The sequence below is a fragment of the Dasypus novemcinctus genome, chromosome 19 (assembly GCF_030445035.2).
Source record: "Dasypus novemcinctus isolate mDasNov1 chromosome 19, mDasNov1.1.hap2, whole genome shotgun sequence".
In the NCBI taxonomy this organism is placed as follows: Eukaryota; Metazoa; Chordata; class Mammalia; order Cingulata; family Dasypodidae; genus Dasypus; species Dasypus novemcinctus.
This window is the reverse complement of record NC_080691.1, coordinates 79,922,402-79,949,245: the sequence shown is the minus strand read 5'-3', so window position 1 is coordinate 79,949,245 and position 26,844 is coordinate 79,922,402. Positions and strand designations below refer to the sequence as shown.

Sequence of the window (26,844 nt, the reverse complement as noted above, 5' to 3'; positions counted from 1 at the left end):
GCCTGCCCGGTGCCCCGGAGGCCCTTCCGCCTACTGCGAGTGGCCCCAACCAATCACACTCTTTGATCCGGGGGCTGAGAACGAAGCCGGGAGAAAGAGCCCAGGCCCACAGGAGGCAGAGACTGGTTCACAGGCCTGTCACTCCGAGGAAGACACAGCAGCCTCACAGTTCAGAGGCCAGGGTGGTCCACAAGGCGAGTGGAGGCCCTTGCAGAACTAGGAGCAGGGAAGAGCTCTGGCAGGCCTTGCACTGCCTGAGAAACTAAGCAGATGCCGCCTAAATCCTGCTGCCTGCCGGGGTGGCTGGAGAAGCTCCGGGAACACATCGCGGGTGGAGACAGGAGATCTCTGCCCACAGGCGTCCCAAGCCAAGCAGATACACCAGGACGTCTCCCTGGAGTCTCAAAGGAACTGTGGTGAGAGACGCCACGAGCAGCCACGAGCAGCCCCGGCAGACACAGCCCGGCTGGCTGCAGGAACGTCCCGGCTGCCCGGAGGTGACCACCGAGGGGCACACAGAGAAGAAACGGCAGTTCAGCTTACCCTTCCTATTGGCGTGGACTCCCCAAAAGAGGGGGGCAGTTAAGAGAAGTGGCCAAGATCACTCACAAGAACTTTTCCTCCCCTGAACCTCCACAGGCTTGGACAAGACAGGCCGAGCCAGTGCGGGGAGAGCCCCAGAACCGCGCTCTGTACTGCAGGACTTGGTGGTACATGTCTAAAGGGCTTAAAGCAGATGCACTGAGGAGGGCAGAGACGTGCTGGCCTTGCAGAAAGCACCTGGAAGGCCCCGCTGGTGACGTGCTTCCCTGCCAGTGCGGCTGGCTGCTAAGTAAGGTTGTAAGGTGCCCGAGAGCGGCTCTTCCACCTGCCACGTCCCGGGGCCCCACATCCACCGGGCAAGTGAAGCAAGTCAAGTGCAAAGACGAGAAGTGGATGGACATGTGGAGTCAGTGACATGATGACAACTGCCCTGATGGCCAGGCGTAGGCCAGCCACTGGGAACGAATACACCAAGCAGGCGGCTACAAGGACCAGAGCGCGCAGTTGTGAGTTGATGCAGACACCGCAAGGCCATCCAGAGGGCGTTCCGGCTGGCGCCACTCCAGCACGATTCAGAGAGCAAGCTCTCCAGGAGGTGGATGCCAGCGTGGCCAGACCATGACAGGATGTAATGTGCTCCTTCCGCGGTGGAGCTCTGCTGGCTCACCTGACTCTTCTGCTTCCCACCAGGCCCTCCCCCCAAGTAAGCGTCCTCTGCCAGAAGCCACAGCCCAAGAAGCAAAGCCTGGGGCAGCCGAGAGCAGAAGCACCTGGCTGGATGGGCATCCCGGCTGCACTCAGGGAACCAGAGAGGCTGGTGGCCTCGGGCCCTAAGAAGAAAGCTCCATCCCACAGCCAAGCACTTCCAGCAGAGAAGTGCTCAGGGTCTGAGTTGTTCTGAGGCCCAGCCCTGGCTCAGGAGAAGGGGAGAAGCCTGGAGATGGGAAAGGGTTTCTGGCCTCAAGATGAACAGAACAAAGAGCTCACAATTTCTTGGCTTATTCCTTGAAATGCTAAGTAAGGAGCAGCGAGCAGCAAAGTGGAGCACAGAGAATTCAAAGAGGAAGACGCCAAGGGAGCGAGTTCCGATGCAGAAGGCGCAGCTCTGCAGAGGGAGGTGCCCTGTGCCCAGGACCCACCTCACTAACCTTGGAGCCGTGGGGCGGTTTGGTCTTCTTGGGGTCAGAGAAGGCAGAGAGTGGAATTGTGGGTAACATGGGGTAGTCGGGGCTGGGCCTGGACACCGTTTCGGCTCCTTCGGGCATTACCATCACCTAGTGATAAAGAAGAGACAGATGTTATCAGTGAGCACGGAGGCAGGCTGGGAACCAACCGGAAAGAGGAAGCAGACCCTGCGGAGCGGAGCAGTCGAGAGGCACTTGGCGCCTCCTTCTTGGGGAGGGGGAGAAGGGAAAGATGAGTATCACTTTCCCAGAAGAATCAAAGCATTTCCACTGCTGAGGGCAAGGTGGACTTGCCTCTCCAGGCGCTGAGTGCTCAGAGAGAAGCAGGCTGGGTGGTGGAGAGCAAAGAGAAGGCCAGGGCAGGAAGACTCGCCGTGACGGTGCCAAGAAGTCCGAGAAGCTACCCGTAGCCAGAACCTGACCTAGACAATGAGTTCAGAACGGCCAGAAGCCAGGCAGACACCCAGGACAGGCGGTCGTATAGCAGAAGGGGCAACCTCTGATGAACGGAAGTGGACGTGGCTTGATCAGTGCCCCCGTGTCCTGGGGCAAGCCCCACACCACAACCAAGACGGGCAAAGCTGAGCAGAAGGCGGAGTGGGCGCGCAGCGAGGCAGAGGCCAAGGCCAGGGCAGGAGGAGAATCGCATGGGGCCAGGGGAACTGCCCCGCCCTCGGCGGCTCTCGGCCAAGGCCGCTGCCTAAGGTGGGCCTGCAGGGGGAGAAGTGCTTGCTCCTGCTCCTTGGGAGAAGACTATGGGGTGACAAAGGGACTGAGGTCCTTCCTGGAGGTGCACCTAGGAACCCCTCCCAATGCCCACGTGGTTTGCCACAACACCTGCTCAAGAGAGAGAAAGCTTGGGGGTGAGCTCTCCAAACAGCAACACGCAAGTCAACACTCCTGGGCTGTATGTCAGAAAGCACCTTCCAGAGAGCAACGAGGAATTACTGAAGAACACAAGGTACAAGTGCAAGCAGAAGAGTCCCATCCATCAGTCACGTGAGACCTAAACCTCCTCTCAATTAGAGGGGGAGTGGGCATCACCATCCCAGGTCCTCAGGAAGGAGGAATAAAACACGGACTAGCCTGGACTTACTGCTGTTCTACTATAGACTTGTTATGACTCTAGCAATGGAAGAAATTATATCACTGATGTGGAGGCAGTGGTCACTGGAGATGCTGAAGTCAGGGAGAGGGAAAAAGAGGTGTAATATGGGGGCATTTTGGGGACTTGGAGTTGTCCTGAATGACTACTGCAAAGTCAGATACAGGTTATTATATATCCTGCCAAAACCTACAGAATGGAGTGGGAGGGAACGTAAACCACAATATAAACTACAACCCATGCTTAGTGGCGATGCTCTAAAATGTGTTCATCAATGGCAATGAATGTCTCACACTAATGAAAGGAAGTGATTAATGTGGGGAAGGCAGGAGGTGTGGGGAGTGGGGCATATGGGAATCCTTATATTTTTTTATGTAACATTTCATGTAATCTAAGTATTTTTTAAGAATAAATTAAAAATAAATTTAAAAAACGGAAAAAGAACAAAACTAGCTGAGGCATAAGAAGTATTTACAAAGATACACATAGAGCTCCAGAGGGAATAGGAGACTCTGGATTCTAAATAAAGATTTTTACTGACAAAAAAAAAAAAAGAACACAGGGGACTTTGAAGAGAAGCACTTAACTCAGTAAAACCAGCTTTCATCGAGGAAGCCCTTCAGGATGAGAGATGCTTGGAAGGACGTGACAGGAGAGCGGTGAAGGCTCGTGTACCGACGGCGGCCACAGCCGGCGAAGCTGAGGCCGAGCTGCTCATCAGCCAGCCCGACCCCCGATGTCTTAGCCCCAGCCCTGCCATGATGTCTCGCATCCTCTCAAAACACACAGGAGAGTCCTCCCCTGCCTTAGAGCCGGAGGTTGCACACGGAGGGCGGCAGAGAAGGGACGGGGCTGCAAGCCTGGCCCGCCACCAGCGCATAGGTGCCCGCTGAGGCTGCTGCCCACTGGCTGTCTTACCTCTGCCCCTTTCCGTCTTAAGGCATCTACTGTCTCTTCAAATTCGCACCCTAGGCTGACATTACTGCAGGGTCTTGCAGTTTATGTCTTTCATCTCTAACTCTTCGTCGTCAGAAAGACCCTTTCAAAAAGCGAACCAACAAAGCTAAGTAAACTGAAAAGATGGATTTACTTCTCCCTCCACCAAAGGCTGACAGCAGGCTCCGGCTTTGCCTGCTGGAATCACAGACCCTTACCCACCACAGCAACCACTGATCTTGGCAATTCGACAGCTAGTGGAGCCCAGGACAAGAAATATCTCCAAGGGGATACTCAGTTGCCTGCCCCCAGGCTGGCCTCGAGCTTTCCAGAACAGTGGAGAATCCCTCCGCTGGTCATCCTTGACGACGTCCTGAAGCCTCCCGGTGAGGAATTACAGAACTCAAAACAACCCACCAGCTGGGGGAGAAGGGGCAGAGAAAGAAGTTCTCATTGACTTACAGATTCATCCGTTCTTCCACTCCTCCCAGTACCGAAACCAACACAGGCCCGATTTGGGGTTATTTGCTACTGGACGGCAAACGGCAGCCGTGCTGAGGACACTTAGAACTCCAGGTCGGCCAATGCCAGCGCCCCAACGACCTCATCCCCAGGAACCAGCTGACGGGTGGTGCGCCCCAAGCCACTGTCCCACAGGGGTCTCCGGCGGCTCCTAAGGCCAGCATGGGCCACTTGGCCGTCAGCCCAGAGCAAGCCCTGCAGACCTGCAGCCCTGGCAGGCGGGAAACTTCTGGACCATCAGGGCAGCTCAGCAGGGCAACCCTCTAGAGGGGGACAGGCAGGGACGGCCGAGCGGCAGCTGGGGGGCCTCTCAGGTGTGGCAGGCGTTTTCGGGAGCCGGCCCTGCCTGCCTCCCTCACAGCCTGTCCCCGCACAGACTGACAGTCAGGCTTTTTCCTCCCAGCCTCTCTGTCCCCACCCCTTGTTTTATGGGTTTAGGTGATGCATGAGAGAAAAGCAACGCCTTGTGCAGGCGACGCAGGGAGAAGGTCCCCGGGCTGGGGGCTCTGAGTCCAGTGGAGGGTGTTTCTCCACGTGTTTAAAGGGATCTGAGCGCAGACCCCTGGGAACACCCAGATACCTGTGGACACAGTCCAGAAACTGCTCGCTGTGAAAATAAGGCAGAGAGGCAGAGCTGGGGAGAACACGCAGACCCCCGATCCGGGCCTCAGGACTGAGGGCAAGGCATCCTGGCTGCCGCTCTTCCCTTCTGGACTACTCAGGGCCAAGGCTTCTGCCATCGGCTCCTGCACTCTGCCTCGGGCTGGATCGGACCCCCGACTCATCTTTGTTTTGACGACTCCTGCAAAACTCCATCAAATCCTCTACAATGGACGAATCACTTTTTTTTCCTTTAGATTTATAAAAGACCCCAAGTTGTATCAAGTGAAGAGGAAAGGACTGCCAGCCGGGCCCAAAGAAATTCAACCAAAACCCCCGAATTCACTTGGGAAATGGTGCCCCCCCACACACAGAGACACACAGACACACACATGTGACATGAGCGCATGCTCCCACCCCTGGCCTGCCTCTGCTGCAGGCACCGGCCGCTGCCGAGGCGAAGGCTCGGTGACCTCTCGGGCCCCTGCGAGCATCCTCGGCGAATGCCTCCGTCCCCACGCCCGCTCTGGCCCTGCAGCCAGCTCCCTCCCTTCACCCAGGCTCTTAGGTGCCCCCCAGGCTCTGCCCCTGCTGGGGAGGCTCTCACTCAGGCCAGGGGCTCATGGCAAGGGGCAGGCGTTCGAGAGGCACCACAGAGGGATTCCCTGCCACATGGCTTGACACAAAGCCCTGGTTCTGGGAGCCGATGCCTCAGGTGACCTCACAAGGACAGGCCACGGGCCAGGTGCGTTACCGGGAACTCCTCTGAGAGGCCAATGAAGGAGATTGCAGTGCCTGGCGCCGCCCTGCCGAGCTGGTTCAGGCCGACAGGCTGGCCTCACACTCATTCCTTCCCCAGCTCCTTGGTGGAGGAAGGTGCTACTTAACCACAGCCGAGCAGGAAACAAGAGAGGTAACCAGCCCACGAGTCATTCGTGGCTGAGGCCGCCCTGCCCAGCCGAGGAAGCCTGGGGTTCCTGCCCGGCTCCTCCAGGCACTACCTGCGCAGCCGGCCCCTCGGGTCTCGGGTGCCCAGGCACACCCTGAAGGGACCAGCCCTGAGACCCCAGGGCCTGCAGCACCAACGCCGCCCAGCCGGGCCCTGGCGGCCACGGCGCCTGGCAGGCAGGCCCCTGCGGGGAGGGGAGCCGCCCGCTGGGGGCACACTCACCCCGCCGGCCCTCAGGAGCTTCCACCGGAACTCAGTGGTGGGATTGTTGAAGGTCAGCTTCTCGCAGCGGAGGTGGTTCACGGGCGGATTGCCCTCCAGGTTCAGGAACAGGTCGTAGGTAAAGCAAACCTTCCTGGGCTCCTCCTGGAGAAAAGAAAACACGGAAGTCTGTTTGGAGGGGCGGGGAGGAGGCCGCGGGGACAGACGCCACCGCCCTCCTTTCAACTTCACAGCCTCCACTGTTCGCCCCTCAGCCCCTTCTCTGCATCTCCTGACGTGCCTCCTCCTGTACCTCAGGGAAAACTAAACTACCTGGCTCTTTGCAGGGGAAGGACAAGGTGGGCCCAGCACCCAACGATCACAAACCAGTTTGTTCCCAGGTGGCGGCGCGCAGCCGCCTGCCGGGCCCTGAGCCACGTGCTGGCGGCAGCCCCCACTGTCCTCAGAGCCACCCATCAGCAAAGGGAGAAGCCGAGGCTCAACCGACTGCCGCCAGCAAGGGGCGGCGCTGAGCCAGGGCCCGGTCCCCGAAGCCCATCGGCTTAAGGCCGCCACCCCCAGCTCGCTCCCTGGAGGGGCCAAGTGTGCCGCAAACCCGGCCGCAGACCTAACGCGGAGGGCAGAGCCAGGGCGAGCCGCGGGGAGGCGGAACGAGGGCGCAGAGGATTTCCAGGGGCCCCAACACCCCATGAGACGGGCACCGCCACCCTGCCCCCGCCACGGGCAGTGTGCAGCAGCGCTGGCAGGGCCCGCTCTCCACAAATCTGTTGGGCAAATGAGTGACAAGCCCACAGGGACGCGTCATGAAGAAGGGCCTGGGAGACGGACAGGACACCCGCGGGCAAAGGCCATGGGCAGGGGCGGTCTGCCGAGAAGGAGCTAATTTGCTCTGGCTCCTTCCGAGGCCAGGCGGGGCTTAGCAAATGTGTTCGCCGGACCCCGTTTTTGTAAAATGTGGCAAAGCAAGACACCCTCACATCCTCTTTCTTAAAGAGGGCCACCCCTTCCGAAGGATATAAACTGCATGTCCCAAAACACCTTGATCTGCTCCTGGCTCAGAGACTTCTGGGTGGTAAGAAACAGGGGAACGAAGAAGGGGTGCGAGAGAACGAAACTGTAAGCAGCCTCGAAAGCCGCGCTGAAGCACGCCAGCTTTAGTCCTACTGTGGACAATCACGCTGGTAGGCAGGGGCTCGCCCCAAGAGATCCAAGATGACTCAGTGGGAGAAACAAGAGTCTCTCAACAAAGGGTGCCGGGACAACTGGGAAGCCACAGGCAAAAGAATAAAGCGGACCCTACCTCACACTAGAAACAAAAATGGAGCAAAGACCTGAGTGTGAGAGCTAAAACGATCGAACAATAAAACTCTCAGAAGGAGACCTGGGGTTAAGCTTGACAGCGAATGAGGCAAACGTCTCTTAGAATTAACACCAAGAGCACAAGCAACAAAAGAAAAACAGATAAACAGGACTTTGTTAAACTTTAAAAAATGTGTTGCAAATAACACTACAAAGAAAAGTGGAAAGAAACCCACAAAACAGGAAAAAAGGATTTGCCAATCATTTATCATATATGAGACCAATGTCCAAAATATATGAAGAACTCTTACAACTCAACAAGAAAAAGATAACCCAATTGAAAAATGGGCACAGGATCTGAGTAGCTACTTCTCCTAAGAAAGATCTACAAAGGGCCAACAAGCACAGGGAAGGATGCTCAACAGCACTAGTCATCAGGGAAACGCGAATCACGCCCACTAACTAGGATGACAATAACAAATGCTGGCGATGAGGTGGAGAAACTGGAATCCTCAGACGCTGCCCGGCTATAAAATGGTGCAGTCACCTTGGAAAACACCTGGGAGTTCCTCAAATGTTAAACAGAGTTTCCACGCGACCCATATGTCACTCCTGGGTAGCTACCCAAGACAAATGAAAACACACACCCACATGAAAACGTGACCACACTTATTCATAGCAGCACACTCAGAATATCCCCAAACTGGAAACAACCCAGGTGTCCATCAACAAGATATGGAGAAACAAGATGGGGTCCATCCACACAACGGACTATCATTCCGCCGAAACAAGGAATGAAGTTCGATCCGTGTTTAGAAGATGTCATGTTGAGTGAAATAAACCAGCACAAAGGGACATCCTGCATGATCCATTTACATGGAAAGTCCAGAACGGGCACATCCAGGGAGACAGGAAGTAGACCAGGGGCTGCCAGGGGCTGGGGAGAGGAGCAGTGGGGAGTGACTGCTCATGGGTACAGATCTCTCCAGAAAGTGATGAAAATGGTCTGGATTTGGAGAGTGACGATGGCTGCACAACTCTGGGAATGTACTAAAAACCAATTCACTGTACATTTTAAAAAAGTGACTTATGGTACGTGCTATGGAGAGAATTATAAAAACGCTACCTGTGGGGTGGGGCTGGAGGTGGGGATCCAGCGAAGGTTTCTGAGAACACTGCGAAAGGGACTTCTCAGCCGGTCAGTAAAACCGGAGGAAAGGGGAGCACACCCAGTGTCTTCTAGTCCTCTCATCTCCCACCTGCATCCCCATCCCAGCAGCCCACACTAGCAGGCTCAGGACAGCCCGCGGGGGCTGTATGTCCCCTCACCCGCTGCAGTCGGGGACTCTGGCTGCCACCTCGCAGAGGCTCACTGAAGACCCCTGCGGCAGGCGGCTGGATGCTTTGTATGAGAGAATGCAGAGTCCCGCCCCGGCCCTCACTCCTGCAGGCAGCCGTCACCTGGATACCTAATCCGGTGAGGAGAGGACAGTGAACAGGCCTGCTCAGAGTGACGACTACCCAGTACGGCAGGGGGCCTGGCCACCTGAAAGGGCCTGTCTTGCTCACAGAACCCCTGCTCTCAGCAGAAAGGGATTCTACCCCAGCCCCAAAGAGGGATCACGACTGGTTTAAACCCGCCTTGGGAATCCCATTTCCTTGGCCAAGGGACCCCGCTGTGGCTAATGCAGTACAGGGACAGGCCACCAGGGAGGCCTTTCTTCCCAAACTGAAAGACAAAGCTGCAAGGAGAGAGGCTCTCCCTGCGGTCCCTTCTTCTTGCCTTGACCTCAAAGCGCCAGGCCTGGAGGTGCGGCACCCACTGGGGTGAGGTGTGAAGGAACACAGGAGAGCCTTGCCAGGGCAGGCGAGCCCGGGAGCAACGGAACCGCAGCTGCCTCCAGAACTTGTCACGTAAGAAAATAAACTCACCAAGTCCTCACCTCCTCCAAAGTCCTTCCTCAAGCCCCACAAAAGCAGCTGGGTACCCCTCCCCTGCCCTCGTGGGCCTGGCACATGCCCTGGTGGAGGTGCATACCACAGTGGGGGTTTCCCTCAAACTGGGAGCCCCTTGAAAAAGAAGCAGGGGCTGTGGGGACTGCCCTCCTGCACCCCCTGGTGAGGAGCCCGGTGCGGGGAGGCAGATGAGCAGTGCCAGGCCCAGCGGCGGTTGGGAAGGGGGTCGGGGGAGGCCCAAGCCAGACCAGCAGGGAGCAAGCGTGGCCTCAGTGCCCTCTCCAGCACCCCCAAGAATCCAACGCTGCTGGAGCTGAAACCGGCTGTGGGGAAGCTCGAGGTCCAGGTGGGAAGATGAGAGAGACTTCAGAGATGCCGCAGGAGGCGCTCCAGTTCCGCCATCGGTCTCGGCACCGACCACTAAATGCTGCTAACACCACAAGCAGGTGCCCCCGGAGGAAGACCCCACCACCACCTGGGAGAGCACACCTGGACGCCCAGCCCCCAGGTGCAAGTTCAACTGGCAGGACCAAGGGCAGAGCACTGTGCTAAGGACACCATCAGCAGAGCCAGACAGTACCCAACGCCACGGGATAAACGACTCGTTTCTGCAGCAAATAAATTGCAAAGAATGAAAAAAGAAAAGGTGGCGGGAGAAGCTATGGATGAAAGGAGGTTTGGGAGCCCATCAATGAGTCACAGCGTGTGCCTCCGCAGATGGTGCCGGCCACACGACAGTGAGGAGTTTCTAGGTGGGCTGCCGGCGCTGTCACTGTGCTTTCAAGCCCAGCCCCTGGCTGTTAGAGACACGCTCTGAAACATTCCCACGCACGGCGACAGGTCCTGAGATCTGCGGCAGCACCCCTCGGGGGAGGGGGCAGGACAGGCGGAACAAGCCGGGCCCTGTGCTGGGCACAGCCAGGCCTGGGGGGGCGGCAGGGCTCGATGCGTCACTCTGCCCGCTCCTGTGACAGTCTGAGCCTTTTTAAAGGCTCGAGGGAGCGGGAGGCATGGTTAAAAGAGAGCACGGGTCTCGGGTCACCCAGCGGTCTTAGGGCCAGCAGCCACACAGCCGGGCCAGAGCCAGGTCCAGCACAGGAGGGCAAGCCCGGGGCTCCCCACTCACTGCTGCCCTCCCCGCCCCATGGGCTTTCCATAAAAGGAGGCGCGGGGGCACAGCACACTGAGGGTGACGGAGGGCCCTAAGGACCACTGCTCCGTCCACTGCCACATATGGGGCTCCTCGAAGCTGAGAGCCAGGCCCTCCTCTTCCCTCCACCCTCTAGGTGGCCTCGTCCACCGCCACAGCTTTAAATTCTGGCTACAGGACAAAACTATCCACACGCCCCCTCCTTGGCCAGCCCCATCGCTACCCTCCCCGGGGAGTCGGGCTGCTTCTACTGATATAGCCTGTGCATAAATTCTACCACGGCCCCCCTCAGTCCCCGGCGCTGAGAACAGACTGGGCCTCGGCTCACCCCTAACCCGTTCCTTCAACGCCGCTCAGGGGCTTCTCTCAGAGCCGAGTAAATGCCAGATCCTGACCACAGCCGGAACAATCTGGACGTCTTGGGCCGCTTTCTGGCTGCTCCCTCCCCGGCTCTCCCCGGGGCTCCACACTGGGCCCTGGGCCCTCACCCCAACTCCGGCCTTCTCTGACCACTGTCCCCAGTCACAGCAAACATGTGCTAGACCATCTCAGGATGTTTGTCTTCTGTCCATCCACCTCACTGGGCTGTGAACAAAGAGATCGTTTTGTTTTGTCCCAATGGGCCGGTGCCGAGCAAGCAGGCACGCCCACGCAACGTGCCCAAGTGCCCATTTATCCAGCAAAACTCGGACGCACCTAGGACCTGCTCTCTGACCTCAGGGATGCTCCGCGTCCCCAGGAGAGACGGCCTCGGCTGTAAGAGCACTAGCATTCGTGGCCGCTGTCGACACGCCGTGGGACGTACCGGGTCACCTAGCCTTCACTCAGCGTGAGCTACGGCCAGGCAGCATTCTGGGCGCCCAGTGCGGTTAACGCCTTGAACCCTCACAGCAGCCCCTGAGCACGGGCACTACTGTTCTTATCACCACTTTACAGATGACGAATCGGGACAAAGAGGCAGGGGCTTCGTCCAGCGCCACACGACTGGCCGGGGGCAGGGCCAGGATCCAAACCCGGGCGGGCCATGTGCTCTGAACCCCTGGACCGTGGAGAGGTTTCCAACAACACACAAATCAAACAGGACAAGGCAACGACCCACAAGACGCCTGAACTGTGCTGGAGGCCCTGCAGAGGCAGGCAGAGCCGAGCGAAGCACGGAGGCCCCACCTGAGGCTAACCGCCAAGCCCGCTGAGGCAGCCCCGGGCACGCAGCCAGGGCCGGTACCTGCCTCCCCAACCCGGGACCCCGGTGCCCGGCCCTGGTGCTGCCTCTGGACAAGACCTCGCACCTGTGAAGGCTGGGGGCTTCCGAGAGGGTCCCGGAGAAACAGCCCCCTGAGAGGCGGGCGGCACCTCGGGAAGCCGTCTGGCTCAGCTGGCAAAGCTCAAGGCCACTCAGGCGGCAGTCCCGAGGGTGCCACCCGAGGCTCCCAGCCTTGCTCCTTACTCTCAGAGATGGCAGTGCCTGCCAGGACCACGTGTTCTTGGGCCAGGCCCAGAGCAGCCACCCATTGCCCAGGGTCCTGGCCACAAGCCAGCATCTCTCCAGCCTCAGCAAACAAAGACGCAGTGGAACTGGCCAAACTGGTGCCAGTGCCAGACGCAGCCAAGACATGCACCCCCTCATGCCGGGGAGCCAGATGTGTGCCTGCTGCCTGCTGGTGCCCCGACATAAAGGTCACCGGGGCTCATGCGGCCAAGCCGGCCCTGGCCTGGGGCACGTTGAGCGGCTCTGCTGCTGCTGCCCCCAGAGGACAAGGCTCCCCTCACCGCACAGCAGCCCCACCCCAGGGCCTGGATCCAGTCTGAAGCCAGGAGGTTCCGGGGCCACCAGATCCTCCTCCCACCCAGGTACAAGAAGAGCCACCAGCCCTCGGGAGAGGTGTTCCAGCAGTCCAGGAGCCTGCGAGGCGAGCGGGGGCTGCCTCCTGGCCATCGCTGCCCTGCCCGCACTTGTCCTCGGGGCCCTGCCTGGCGTCCCCGTGAGCCAGGTCCTAGATGCTCTGCTCAAAAAGCGGCTGAGCCTGAATCTGCCCACGACTCTAGATCTAACTGCCCGTTCACAGGAAAGGCCAGGGAAGCAGGCCCCGGGGACGACCTCAGCAAAACATCGCGCAACCAGCAACACGGTTTCTTCCAGAAGTGCTTCAAAAGGGAGAGAAAAAAAGAAAGATGGAAGGAGAAAAAAGATTAGAGGAGGCATAAGGGACAGAGCAATCAAGAGCAACATACTGACTTTATCTGAATGCTCATCCAACAAGTGATTACTATATACATACATATGACAACCAGGGAAACCGACATGATTGGCTATCTCATAATAAGGAATTATAACTCCTAGGTGTAACGATGTTGTGGAAGAGCTATTTTTAAGCCTCCTCTTTTAGAGGCACACACTGAAATAGTTACACCGTCTAAGATCTGAGGTCTAGGACTTGATGTGAACAGCTCCTGGGGGTACAGTGAACAACCCGAGCCCACGGGACCTGCAGGGCTGGAGGACAGCTGCCCTGTGAAGCCTGCTCTACTCCTCCCCCGACTTCTGTATGTGATGTTCCAGTTTTCTCTGTTAAAAAACTTCTGATGCGTGTGCTGACCTCCACCCCCAGCTTTCCTCGCAGCACAGCCACCCGAGTGCCCCCAGGGGCCTGGCCCTGTCCGGGGTGTAGGGAATTTGGCGGCCAAGAGGGTTAGCCCCTCACAGAGCCCAGCCTAGGGCAAATGGAGCCACCGCCATGGGCAGCACCCCAGGCCACCCCCACGGCAGGCTCTGCAGCGTGCCCCTGGCCACCCCACATTGACCCTGATGAACACTGAGCGGGCTCACTGTGCTCCCTTTCCATCGGGAGACGCGCCCAAGGATTGGTGGCACTGAGCCATTTGCCCACGAGTAGGCCAGGTGTATGCCCGTGCCCCGGGGGCCGCCGGCACCCTCAGAGCGCCCCCTCTTGCTGCAGAGGCGCTGCCAGCATGCCCACCTGGTGGCTTCCCGGCCCATGGCAGGAGGTGAGTGCCACGGCCTGAGAGCGGGAGGGGCATGGCAGGGGTAAGAGCCTGAAGCAGCAAACGCCCAACCTGAGATTCCCCTCCAAGAGGCAATCCAGTGGAACACTCACACGCGTGTGCAAATAGAGAAGGATGGTGACAGAAGCACTCTGCAAGAGGGACACATTCAAGTGTCCATTAACAGGAAAGGCGGATCCCAGCTGCTCTGACTGGCAGGCTGCACCATCAGGCCCCGCGAAGAGAGGGGGGCAGCATACATTTCCACAAAAAGACAAACCACCCAACTAAAAAATGGGTAGAGCTCGAACAGACACCTCTCCAGAGAAGGTAATACAAATGGGAAATATACACATGGGAAAGATGCTTAGCATAATTAGCCATTAGGGAAATGCAAATCAAAACCACAGTGTGAAAACACTTCACACCTAGATTATTAAAAAATGGGAAAACAACAAGTGCTGGCAAGGGTGTGAAAACAGGAACCCCGTACATTGTTGGAGGATGTAAAATGGCGCAACCTCTTTGGAAAACAATTCGGTGGTTCCTCTAAAGGTTAAATGTAGAATTACCAGATTGACTCAGTAATTCCACTCCTGGTTACACACCCAAGAGAAATGAAACCAGAAGGTACTCAAACAATGCACGTGTGCCAATGTGCATCACAGCACCACTCACAATTGCCAAAAGGCAGAAGCAACCCAAGGGTCCTTCAACGAATGTCCATTCATTCGTTGAAACAAAACGTGGTCCACCCAGACAATGGAATACTATTCAGTCATAAAAAGAAGCGAGTGCTGGACCATGCTGCAAAGTTGACGAGCGCTGACGCCATCATGTTGAATGAAACAAGCCAGACACAAAAAGAAAAATATTGTATGATCTCACTTATATGAAATTATTAAAACATGCAAATTTAGTCAGAAATTAGAATACATGTTACCACCAGGGATGGGGTGGGGAATGGGGAGTTAATGCTTAATTGGCGGAGTTTCTGTTTGGAGCAACAGAAGAGTTTTGGTGATGGATGGTGTTAACAGCAGCACATTAGGAGTGTAATTAACACCACTGAATTACACACTTGAAAGTAGTTAAAAAGAGAAATTTTATGCTGTATACACACAATTAAACTTAAAAAAAAAAAAAAGCCATTGAAGAGTACAACACAAACAGTGGTCCCTAATGTAAACTATGGACTATAGTTAATAATTATAATAATAATGGTTCATCAATTATTAACAAAAGTACCACACTAATGCAAAATGTAATTGACAAGGGACACTGTGGGGGGGGGGATGAGGGTATATGGGAACTCTGTACCCTCTACGTGATTTTTCCATAAACCTACAACTGCTCTAGTGAAAAATAATAAGGAAAAAAGGAAGACACCCCCCCATTAATGCCTCTATGTTATGTGACCCCATTACATGTATGCATGCTGCACATACACACACACACACAGAAAAATATTTCTGGAAGGATATAAACTAATTGCTTACAGTGGAAGCAGCCGGGATGAGGATTTCAATTCCTTACAACCTACACGTATTCTCTTTATAATTAAAAGAAGGAAAAAATATAAAGGCCTAAGGAAAACAGTGCAATGTGGGCCAAAAGCCATAGGTTTTGGGGTCAGAAACCTCCTGGGGGCCAAAGGAGTTCAGCCACCAACTTGCTGTGTGACCCTAGGACAAGCCACTTCACCTCTCTGAGCCTCTGCAAAGGGGGAAACAGGCACCCAGGGCCAAGGGTACACAAGTAGGGAGAAAGTCGTGCCCATAGCAGCTGGCAGGAAAGTGGCTCCCACACCTGACCGCCCGCCCACCCTGCTAAGAAGGCGAGGAGGCGCCGACAGGTGCACTCAGGCCCTGCCAAGGCCAGGGGCAGGGAGACATGGCTGGCACCGTCTGAAAAGGCGAAGGACAGCCACCAAGTCAAATGCCTGTCAGTAAAGGGCTGTCTCTGGAAGTCAGGGGGAAGGGGACTTTCTGTGGTAACTTTGTTGCTGAAAAAAAATTGGTACGGTGCACACAGCCCGACACTATGCAGCCACTGAAAAAGAATTTGGGGGAGCCGATGTAGCTCAAAGGTTGAGCGCCTGCTGCCAATGTACGCGGTCCCAGGTTTGATTCCCAGTACCTCCTAAAAACAAACACACACACAAATAAATGAAAAAACCAACTCAGGGAAGCTGGGGCAGCACAGTGGGTAAGCGTCGGCTTCTCACATACAGCAAGGTCCTCCTGGGTTTAGTCCCCAGCCCTGGCACCTCAAGGAAAAAAAAAAAAGAATTGAGCAACAAAGTGATTACAGGGACAGGCTCTGGAGCCAAAAGGAACTGTGTTAAGGGCCAGGCTTGCCACTTACCTAGTGGGGGCCTTCAGCGCACCCTAAAATCCCAGGTCCACCTGAGGCACATTTTCACCTGCTTCCGCCTTAGCTTCCTCACAAGCACACTGGCAAGTGCTCTGGAAAGCACTACTTACTTTCTTTTTCTATTTATTACACATAGACATGGAAAGATCTCCACGACACACTAAGAAAGGAAAACAAGTTGCTTTAAAAGAAATACTTTCTTTACATAATGAATGGAAAACACATGGGGAAAGGGTCCAGAAGTAGACACTCAATAATTAACCTTTTAAGGTGGGGGTGGAAAAAGAAGGAAAGGAAAGGTTTCCAGTTTTTCCTCTGTATGCTTCGGATGTATTGGAATTTTTGATAGGCTCAATATTCATGCATTAATAGGCAACTGGATATGAAGACAAGAAGGCACAGAAGCAAGAGCTACATTTTAAAGAGCTTTCCACGGAAACGGTCAAACAATGTTATGCCTGAAGTTGGCTCCTATTATCTGGAGCATAATGTCACACTGAAAAGGCTAAGAAAGCAGCGTGTGATATGACACACCCATACAAGGGCAATTTAAAAAGAAACCTGGAAGACAAAAATAAGAGCCCGGAGTGCCCTGGATGAGCCCCCTAAAGCTGCGGACACCCCACCAGGCCAGGGCTTAGGAATTAGATCCAGGAGCCTGCAGGCTGGATCCTCCCTGCCTGTCTCCCCGCCAACATCACCGGGCGGCTGAGACAAAGATACAGGGGGCCCACGGGGAAATCGGGGACATCCGCCCCCCCAGGGGGAACTGAGGGCATCCCCAACCTCCTGAGGAGAGGGGCAGGGCCAACAAGCTCCCCAGGGGACAGCCAGGCAGCACCTGGGGGCAGCTGGGTCCAGCATCAAGCGTTCCCCATCCCACCCCTAGAGCCACCGACTCGGTTCCCTAATTCTCATCTTCATGGGGAACATGCAAATCAGGGAGGAGAGTCTACGAGACGGTGAAGAATGCGTCAGGCGGCGCCCGCGCAGGGCACGGGGGCGGCATAATGGAGGCTTTCAACCCGGTTCTTCCCCCCTCGTCCAGGGCCCAGGAGGAGGCAGGAGCCAGGAGGGCCTGGAGGCCGGCGGAGGGCAGGGACCGGCCTCCCTTCAAGGGACCCTAGAAGGACTGGGGTCAGACGAGGGGTCAGGCCGCACTTTCTCACGGCCCTGCAATGAGGCAGCTCATCTGCTCCTTCCAGGAGCTTCTCCACCAGACTCCAGACACCACCCTCAAGGAAAAGCAGACGCCCGGGGGACCTGCACGGCGCAGCGTAAAGAAGCTAAGGGAGAGCATGTCGGGCTGCACAGTTCTTGCCCGCTCGAGCCCGCTGGTCACGACTCTGCAGCCCGACCTTCCCGAAGTCTCCTGACGCAACTTCCCTTCTGTTCTGGCGGCAAATCTGCCAGGAAGGGCCGGCCCCCTCGGTCGCACTGACCGGCCGACTGTCCCTGGCCCCCCGAACCCTGGCAGGTCCCGGGAGCCAGGGAGCCGGCCAGGGGAGCGTGCAGGGCTGGCGGCGAGGTGAAGACAGCAGTGCAGGGAATGCTGGATCGGGAGGCTCTGGCTGCCAGCTTCAACCATGCCAGGCCAGCAGCTCTCAGCAGTCTCAATTAAACTGCAGGCTGGCAGGGAAGGCCTGGCCTGGCCCAAAGGGGGAGCAGCAGAGTGGGCTGGCTTTTGTAAAGGGTGCCACTTCTGCCCTAAGAGGTGCAGGGAGCGAGCACAGGGGCCTGGGGTTCAGTGACCTGGTGCCTCCAAGGGCACCATCAGCCCTGGCGAACTGCCCTCCAGTGGCCTGGCACAAACACGGGCCAGCCAGGGTGTGCCCCAGAAGGGGCCTCGTAAGGTTTAAGGTTCAAAAGCCCGTGCTCTTTTAATTTACTTTAAAAGCAAAAGCCTTTCTAAAGCCCTGCCGACTTCTAATAAAATGTACCCCAACGCCCTTCTGTGGCTTTGAGCACCAGTGCATCAGAGCAAAGCCACGGCCAAGGAGCAATGTTTAGGGATCACTGTCCAATACCAGCCTGTCGGGGGGTGGGAGCGGGGGCGGTGTCTAATATTAGCTGAAAAATAACCCAACATTCCTGAGCCTGGACTGCCTCTGAAATGAGCGTCTACTTCTAAGATGTTTCTTTTTCTCCTGCCAACATGCGTAGTGGAATTGATGGTTCAGGTCACCACTAGTGGAACGCGGATGAGAGGCAGTGGAAGGTCTGCTGCGGGGAAAGCTCTGCACCCTTCCCTGGCTGAGCCCCCCTCCTGCTGCTGCGGGTTCGAAACCCGAGTTGGCCCAGGCCAGTGATCGCTCGCCTAAGAAACATCTGCCAGCACAGGTGGGGCAGAAGAAGCCGAGCAAGTCCCTCTCAACTCGGACAGCCTCTCTCCCCATCTCCAGACCCCCTGACTTCCTCCAAGTTTTGCCAAGCGTGCCAAGCCAGCAGGCCAAAGGGCAGCCAGCTTCCATTTGTAAAACTTAGAATAAGAGGGTGCCCGTGAAAACTAAGTTGCATCAAATGATGCCTTGGGGAAGAGCTGAGTCTGAGCCTTAGCTAATGACTCAAAAAATAAAATTGAAAAATGAAATGAAATAAAAAATCAAATCAAATCAAATCTCTGCTGACGCCAACCCGCCATGACTGGAAAGCAGGTCTTCCTGGGATCACCAAGGGATAAAGAGACCTCAAGAGCTGGTCTGGGCCCTCCCAGGGGAGGGGGGAGACGAAGGGCGTGGCTCCCACGTTCCGGGAGGGGCGGGAACGGGCCAGACCCCTCCTGCGCATCCTGCTCACCCCCAAGACCCCGTCCCACGCCTGGGCTCAGAGGCCCGCAGTGTCAGTGCCATCGGGTGAGACCTGGAGCCCCTACACGTGGGTCCGCCAGCGCCCCTGGCGCACTGACCCTGCTTCCTAACCACTGGGGACACATAAGCACTTCCTGTCTGGCAGTGGCTGCATCACTTCCAGGCAAGGTCGCACGAGGTCTGCCTGATGATGTGACCGCTCGCCACAGAACTACGGGGGCAGGCACAAGCCAGGCGCCCACCTCCCTGGGGCCGCAGGAGCCACAGCCACGAGAGCTGATGGCCAGAGCCGTACACACCCGGAGGGGCGGGCCGCCCCTGCAGAGGGTCCGCACACCTCCCCGCCCCACCCAGAGGCGGACGGAGCCTGACCTGCTCCTGCCACCTCCTCCGGGAAGCCTCTCCCTGCACATCCCCTCTTTCTAGCTGGGTGCCCACAGCACTGCCTCGAGTACCCGGTGCTGCTTCCTGGAACCGGTCACGGCTCACCAGGGCGCAGCCACTCGCGGGATTTGTTCAACGTCCCTGTGAGAGCCACGAGACTCGCAGCTCTGGCTGCTGTGGTCTCACGTGTCCTGTTCTCAGTAAATTCCTGTTGTATGACTAAACCAGTGGCACTGCGGCAGAAAGAAGAAAGGCAGTGTGTTCTCCTCATCGTAATAAATGTAAGAAAACCCTCAACTGCAAAAATCAACGACAACCACCACCCCTAGAACCACCGCCTTCCCATCAGCTCTTGCCTTCGCCTTTTAGATAATGATCTCGTTGCGTGTTAGCAGCGAGCAGCAACAAGAAATTCACCGACCCTGGCTCTGGCAAAGAGTTTTTAGATACATCACCTAAAGCACAACTGATAAAAGGGAAAACCACAATAAACTGGACTATCAAAATTTACACCTGTTGTTGGGCAAAAGACACTGTTAAAAGACAAGCCACAAACCAGGAGACTGTGTGGAAATCATATACCAGATAAGAAAATAGAATTTGTTAAGTCAACAATAAAAAAACCAATCCAATTTTAACAGGGCAAAATGATGTGAGCACTATACCAAAGGAAATACACGAATTGCAAATAAGCTCACGAAAACTGCTCAGCATCATGAGCCATCACGGAAATGCTACTCAAAACCTAACGAGGGGGGAAGCGGACTTGGCCCAGTGGTTAGGGCGTCCGTCTACCACATGGGAGGTCCGCGGTTCAAACCCCGGGCCTCCTTGACCCGTGTGGAGCTGGCCGTGTGCAGTGCTGATGCGCGCAAGGAGTGCTCTGCCACGCAGGGGTGTCCCCCGCGTAGGGGAGCCCCATGCACAAGGAGTGCGCCCCGTAAGGAGAGCCGCCCAGCGCGGAAGAAAGTGCAGCCTGCTCAGGAATGGCGCCGCCCACACGGAGAGCTGATGCAGCAAGATGACACAACAAAAAAAAAGATGCAGTTTCTCATGACACAACAAAAAGAAACACAGATTCCCATGCCGCTGACAACAGAAGCGGACAAAAAGAACAACACACAGCAAATGGACACAGAGAACAGACAACTGGGGCAGGGTGGGGTGGGGAAGGGGAAAGAAATAAAATAAATCTTAAAAAAAAAAACACCTAATGAGGGGAAGCAGACTTGGCTCAACTGATAGAACGCCCACCTACCACATTGGAGATCCAAGGTTCAAACCCAGGCCTCCTGACCCATGTGATGAGCTGGCCCATGCACAGTGCTGATGTGCACAAGGAGTGCTGTGCCACGCAGGGGTATCCCCTGTGCGTGGGAGCTCCACGCGCAAGGAGTGCGTCCCACGTGAAAAAAGCACAGCCTGCCCAGGAGCGGCACCGCACACACGGAGAGCTGATGCAGCAAGATGACACAACAAAAAAAAAAGATGCAGTTTCTCAGTGCCACCGGATAATGCAAGCAGACGCAGAAGAATACACAGCGAATGGACAGAGAGAGCAGACAATGGGGGGAAAGGGGAGAGAAATAAATAAAATAAATCTGTTAAAAAAAAAAAACCTAATGAGAAGAAGCAGATGTGGCTCAAGCAGTTGGGCACCTGCCCACCACATGGGGGGGGGGTGAGGAGGGAGAGGGGTATCCTGGGTTTGGTTCCTGGTGCCTCCTAAAGAAAACGAGCAAGGAAGCATGGCAAGCTGATGCAACAAGATGATGCAACAAGAAGGCACAACAAGGAAACACAATGATAAGACACAAGTACGGAGCAGATGTGGCTCAAGCGATTGGGTACCTCCCTCCCACATGGAAGTTCCTGGGTTTGGTTCCCAGTGCCTCCTTAAAATAAAAAAAAATAAAAAAATTTAAAAAAAAGAGCAGACACAGAGACATAGAGAATAAACAGCAAGTGTGAACAACAGGGTGGGGTGGGGGAATAAATAAGTCTTTTTAAAAAATCCTAATGAGAGGGGAACATCCGGATGTAGCTCAAGTAGTTGAGCATCTATTTCCCATATATGAGGTCTTGGGTTTGATTCCTGGTACCTCCTAAAAACAAACAAATTTTAAAAATCAACTCTAATTGGGGAGGAGATAAAGCTCAGAGGTTGAGCACCTGCTTTCCATGAACAAGGTCCTGTGTTCAACACGTAGTACCTCCTAAAAAATAAATTAAACAAAAATAAAATAAATAAAACCTTCATGAGACCACTTCACTCCCACTAGGATGGCTATAATGAAAAAGATGGACAATAACAAGTGTTGGCAAAGATGTGGAGAAACTGAAACCCTCATAACACTGCCGGTGGGGATGTAAAACAGTGCTACTGCTTTGAAAAACCATCTGGTGGTTCCTCGAAATGTTCAACACACACACACACAATCTGGACAAGTCTGTGACTCAACACACAGTGGAGGACGTGACCCGGGGTCAGTTCCGGGCCTAGCTGTGGGAAGGTCTGGTGGCTCCTCTTCTAGGCTTGGGGGAGCCCACGTGAGCAGGCCACGTGGAAGGAGGAGAGGCCCAACCGTCCCAGTTGAACCCACGCCCCCTAGGCCTGCCAGCCAAACCCCAAGGCACACGCACAAAAGACACAAGCTCGTGGGCTGTCTGGCCAGCTGAAGCCCCAGACGACCACAGTCACCATGGCGTGGCACAAAAGAGCCACCAGCGGGCCCAGTCAGCCCACAGAACCGCGGCAGTTGTATGAAGCCGCCAAGTTCAACGGGCTGTGAGTTCTACTGCAAACCATAGTGAAGGGCGGATTACAGACTGGTTCATCAGTTAACGAGAATAATCCTTCACTGGGATTTTCCATCTCTGAAAACTAAAGGTTCCCCGATACCTCTTCTCATTTTAAAGCGCTGCCTGAGCAGGGAAAACTGGTCCCAACATTTTAGGTGGCACTGCCACTTAGAATTTTGGAAGCATACCCCTTGGCCCAGGAATTTTACTTCTTGGAATCTGTCATAAGAAAACACTTAGAGAAACAGAGACAGACCTACGACTGCTGTTGGGAATGTAGAATGTTGGTCTCACAGACACGCTGGTGGGAAAGACACTGGAACGGTAAACATAGACATGCATAATCTCAGTGCTGCGCCCAAGGGAGAGCACAGGACGCCTGGAGAGAGACCTGGGAGGAGGCCCCCTTCAGCCTGGAGGAACCTGGCACTGCCTCAGGCCAGCCAACCCCCAGGCTTCCACCTTCCCAACCTGTACGACGGGAAGGCGGAGCACCTGCCCCGCTCCTCTCACCTGGGCTGTGTGAGGATTACGGGAGCTACAGTGTGGCAAGCCGGGCTCAGCCACTGGCCTGCGTTAGCACTCGACGCTTTGTGTCAAGTACCTCAGGCGACATACCCGACAAGGTCCACACGCCTCGTATTTCACTCAGGAATAGCTCCTGTGCGTTACGTCCCTCACTTTGATCAATGTCCTCAGAAGTAATACTTATCAACTTCACACTCACAAAACAAATCTCAATTTCTGGGAAGCGGATGTGGCTCAAGCAGCTGGGTGCCCACCTCTACACGGAAGGTCCTGGGTTCAGTTCCTAGTGCCTCTTAAAGAAGACAAGCCAGACAGCGAGCTGACAAAACGGGCTGACATGACAGGCTGGCATGACGGGCTGACACAATGTGATAATGCAGCAAAATGATGCAAAAAGAGAAACAGCAAGGAAACACAATGAGAGACACAACAAATGGGGCGGAGGTGGCTCAAGTGACTGGGTGCCTCCTCCCCACATCCCAACAAGATGACACAAGAAAATAATACAACGAAGAGACAAAACGAGGAAACGTGAGAGACGTAACAAGCATAGAGCAGATGTGGCTCAAGTGACTGAGCACCTCCCTCCCACACGGGAGTTCCCGATTTCGGTTCCCAGTGCCTCCTAAAAAAGAAGACGAGCAGACACAGAACACATAACAAACAGGCACAGCAAGTGCAAATAATTGGGGGGAGGGGGGGAGAACTAAATAAAAATAAATTAAAAAAAAAATCCTATTTTTAAAACATGGGCAAAAGATTGGGACAAATACTTCACCAAAGAAAACACAGAGAATGACAAATTAGAACATGAAAAGATGCTCATCGTTAGATTACAAGGAAATGCAAAATAAGAACTATATTCTTCATATCTCTTCATATCACTTCTCACCTATTAGAGTGGCTGAAAGCAAAAGAATTGACAATACCAAGTGCTCACAAGGACACAGAGCAACTGGGACTCATTCGTTGCCTGGGTCGTGCTGGAAACCAGCTGGGCAGCGGGATCATGGCGTGGCCCTAGAAGACAAGGAATCACCAGCAGACTCAAGCACGCGGGTGCTGAAGAGTGTGTGGGAAGAGGCAGGAAATGAACGTGTGGTGGGCCTGAAGCAAACAGTTCAGGCATAGCAAGAGACGAGCCAGAGGGAAGAGGGCTTTCTTTCCAGCGACTTTAGAAACTGGGCCTTCGTCTTAAGGGCAAGACTCCAGAAGAGTTCTGAAAGCAGAAGAGGGACCAAAGGGGATCTGTGTTTCCAAATGCCGCGCTACTAGCGAGCGGAAAGATCCGGAGGAAGGCCAGGCACGAGGGAACCAGTGGGGGGACTGCAAGGCCGTGGGCAGGGGACCAGCCGGGACGCCTGTCCAGAAAACGAGAACTCAAGGAGACATGAAGGAAGAGCCTTGGCAACTGGGGCAGGGAGGGGCTGGGGCGCAGGGGAAGTCAGTGAGGGCAAGTTTCTGACTTGGCTCAACTCAAGCGGGGAGCCGCCGTGCAGCTCAGGAGTGCGAAGCTGCGAGTGCAGGGCCCTGGCAGCCCGGATGGGGGAGGAGGCTGCCAACCCCACTCAGGAACTGCGGGTTCCCACCAGGGGGAGTCATAGCAGGGAAGGACACGGGGGAAAGAGGGAGGACCTCGGCCAAGGCCCGCACCACCCAGTGAGGTGGGGGAGGCCCCGAAGCCAAGGAGCAAGTGTGTGAGAAGGAGGGAGCGGTCGATAGAGCCTGATTCTGCCCGTGGGTAGGTCAAGATAAGAAATGAGGGAAGCAGATTTGGCTCAACAGATAGAGCGTCTGCCTACCACACAGGAGGTCCAGGGTTCAAACCCAGGAACTCCTGACCCATGTGGGGCTGGCCCACACACAGTGCTGACGGTCATGCGGGGTGTCCCCTGTGTAGGGGTGCCCCACATGCAAGGAGAGCCGCCCCATGTGAAAAAAGCACAGCCTGCCCAGGACTGGCTCTGCACACACGGAGAGCTGACGCAGCAAGATGACGCAACAAAGAGACACAGATTCCCGGTGCTGCTGACGAGAATATTAACTGGACACAGAAGAACACACAACGAATGGACACAGAGAACAGATGGGGGGAGGGGGGTAATAAATGAAAAAATAAATAAATCTTAATAAAAAAAATTAAAAAAAGAGAAATGAAGAGTGCCCACCACCTTTAACAAGATCGGGGCTCCAGGTGCCCGTGGAGTGCACCACACTGGCTGTGGCTAAGAACAGGAGGGCTGAGGGCACGCAGGGGCAGCGAGCGCAGACGGCCCTCACAACCACCACTGGCCCAGTTCAAGGTCACCTCTGGGGAAGGGGATTATGGGGACTTTCAACCTCTCTAGGTCTCATAAAGTTTGTTTTGCTTTTATCTTCTGTTTTGTTTTTCTGATTTTTAAACTCTTCATTCTGAAATACATTCAAAGATACAGGGCAGTTACAAAAATAATACAAACCTCATACAGAGAACTCCAACATGCCCATCTCCCCATAGAGATGCACCCCATGCATTTTAACCTTTTTCCACATTTGCCATAGTCTTCTATCTCTCCATCAGTCGATTAGTCCTACCAGCTAGCTACCTGTCTATCAAGCCATTTTTCTGAACACTTGAGTGTATGTCATGCTCCTTGAACACTTGATGTCGTGAACATTTCCTAAAAATGATATTCTCTTACATATCCACCTTAAGCGCAATTATTAAGGTCAAGAAATCCAACATTTCTATAAAGTCTCTATTTCAATGCTTCAATTTCATGTTTCTAATGCTTTAATTTTCCCTTTTGCCTGAGCCCTCATTTCTTCTTTGAATATCCTTTGTTGAAACCTGGACATTTTGATATTTTAAAGCATTACTGCTGAAATTTAGACTGAGGCATCTGTTCCTTAAGCTTGTATTCAGTTAGTGTTATGACATGGCTTTACTTGCATGCCAGGATTGAACTAGAGGGACCTGGGTGAGTGTTCTCCTTCAGGCCTTTCCAGAGCACAGGGCCCCTGTCCTTTCAGCATAGGCCTTGCCCTCTGGGCATGCAAATGTGGATACCTCCCCCGGTCACGTGGTCACTGTCCCCTCCTTCACAGGAAAGGGAGCCCTCCTGGCCCTGCAGTGCACTACCAGCAGTACCATGCCCCAGGCAAGAGCAGCTGACTGCCCCAGCAGTGCCCTGGAGGGACCTGGGGGAGCTGCCCCGACAGCACAGTAAGTTCTGGGAAAGCGAGACAGCACAGTAAGTTCTGGGAAAGCGAGGCCCTCCGGCCACCGCCAGACAGACGGAGCCAGACAAACACGCTGTCGGTATGTGCACAAGGGTCACTCTGCTCCCCCTGGCAATGGGCCAAGGGATCCGCGCTGAGATGGGGCAGACTGCATGACGAGCCAGCGATGGCCAGAGGTGCCCTGAGACCCTGCCGCATTCTCTAAAAATTCACTCGTCTTTAAAAATAGAGACATTGTAGGTTTATAGAAAAATCACACAGAAATACAGAACACCCATATACCCCACCTCACATGCACAATTTTCCTCCTAAACACTTAGTGTTAGTGTAGTAACTTTGTTACATATTGAAAAAACAATGATTATAATTATACTATTGATGAGAGCCAATAGTTTACATTAAGGTTCACGATGTGTAAAGGCCTATGGATTTTTTGTCATAAAAATTTATTGAAGTGTATAATTCATACATGAACCACAAACACAATAAGGGTATAGTAAAAGCTGTGAACTGACAAAACAAATGGGTCTCCCATACATCACCCCACTACCACCACTTTGCATTACTATGAAACATTTATTACAAACTATGAAACAATCATCAAAATATCAGTACTAACTATAACCCATAGCATGCATTTCCCCCAAACCCACCCTGTATTAGTGTATTTGTTACCATTCATGAGAGAACATTCTCATATTTGTTCTGTTAACCACAGTCCATCTTCTACCACTGCATTCTGATTGTACAAGGCATGTTATATAGTCCCATGCCTTGTACAATTCATTCAAAGTGTACACCAGGGGCTCTCATTTTCATCACAGAATGGTGCTGTCATCACCTCAATTTTAGAACGTTTTCATTACTCCAAGAGGAAAAATCCCATTCCCCTTTATACCCGCCATTGTTGTCCTTTATTATTGAAAAAAAATTTTTCCTGCCATTGCTGCAAAATATTACAATATTACTGTTAATTACTGTCCATAAGTTACATTAGCTGTAATCTTCCCCATGCATCACCATATTCCTAACACTTTGTAAGAGAAGAGCATTTTTATACTATTAATCACAATCTTCATCCACCACTGAAATCACTATGCTATAAAGCCCCTCGATGATCCTCTAGCTTTCTTTCCATTGACAGTTAGGTCCTGAGATCACCCCTTTTAGACACAATCACATGTATAAATCAGCAGTGTTAGTTATACTCACCATCAACTCTAAAAAGAAGCCTTATTAAAAATTTCACGTCATCA

The 26,844-nt window shown here is 54.2% G+C and overlaps 1 protein-coding gene across 3 annotated transcripts in view; it reads right to left on the bottom strand.

Annotated features, from left to right (window-relative positions):
- Positions 1–26,844, bottom strand: part of MLLT1 (MLLT1 super elongation complex subunit) — a 72,654-nt gene that overhangs the window by 13,075 nt on the left and 32,735 nt on the right. The window contains exons 4-5 of one of the 3 annotated variants that reach the window (XM_058281997.1): positions 6,062–6,205; positions 1,683–1,817 (exon numbers count right to left, since the gene is read on the bottom strand). In XM_058281997.1, coding sequence (XP_058137980.1) covers positions 1,683–1,817; positions 6,062–6,205 — 279 coding nt within the window. The remainder of the gene's footprint in view (positions 1–1,682; positions 1,818–6,061; positions 6,206–26,844) is intronic. The other 2 variants (XM_058281998.2, XM_058281999.1) reach the window with 2 other exon arrangements.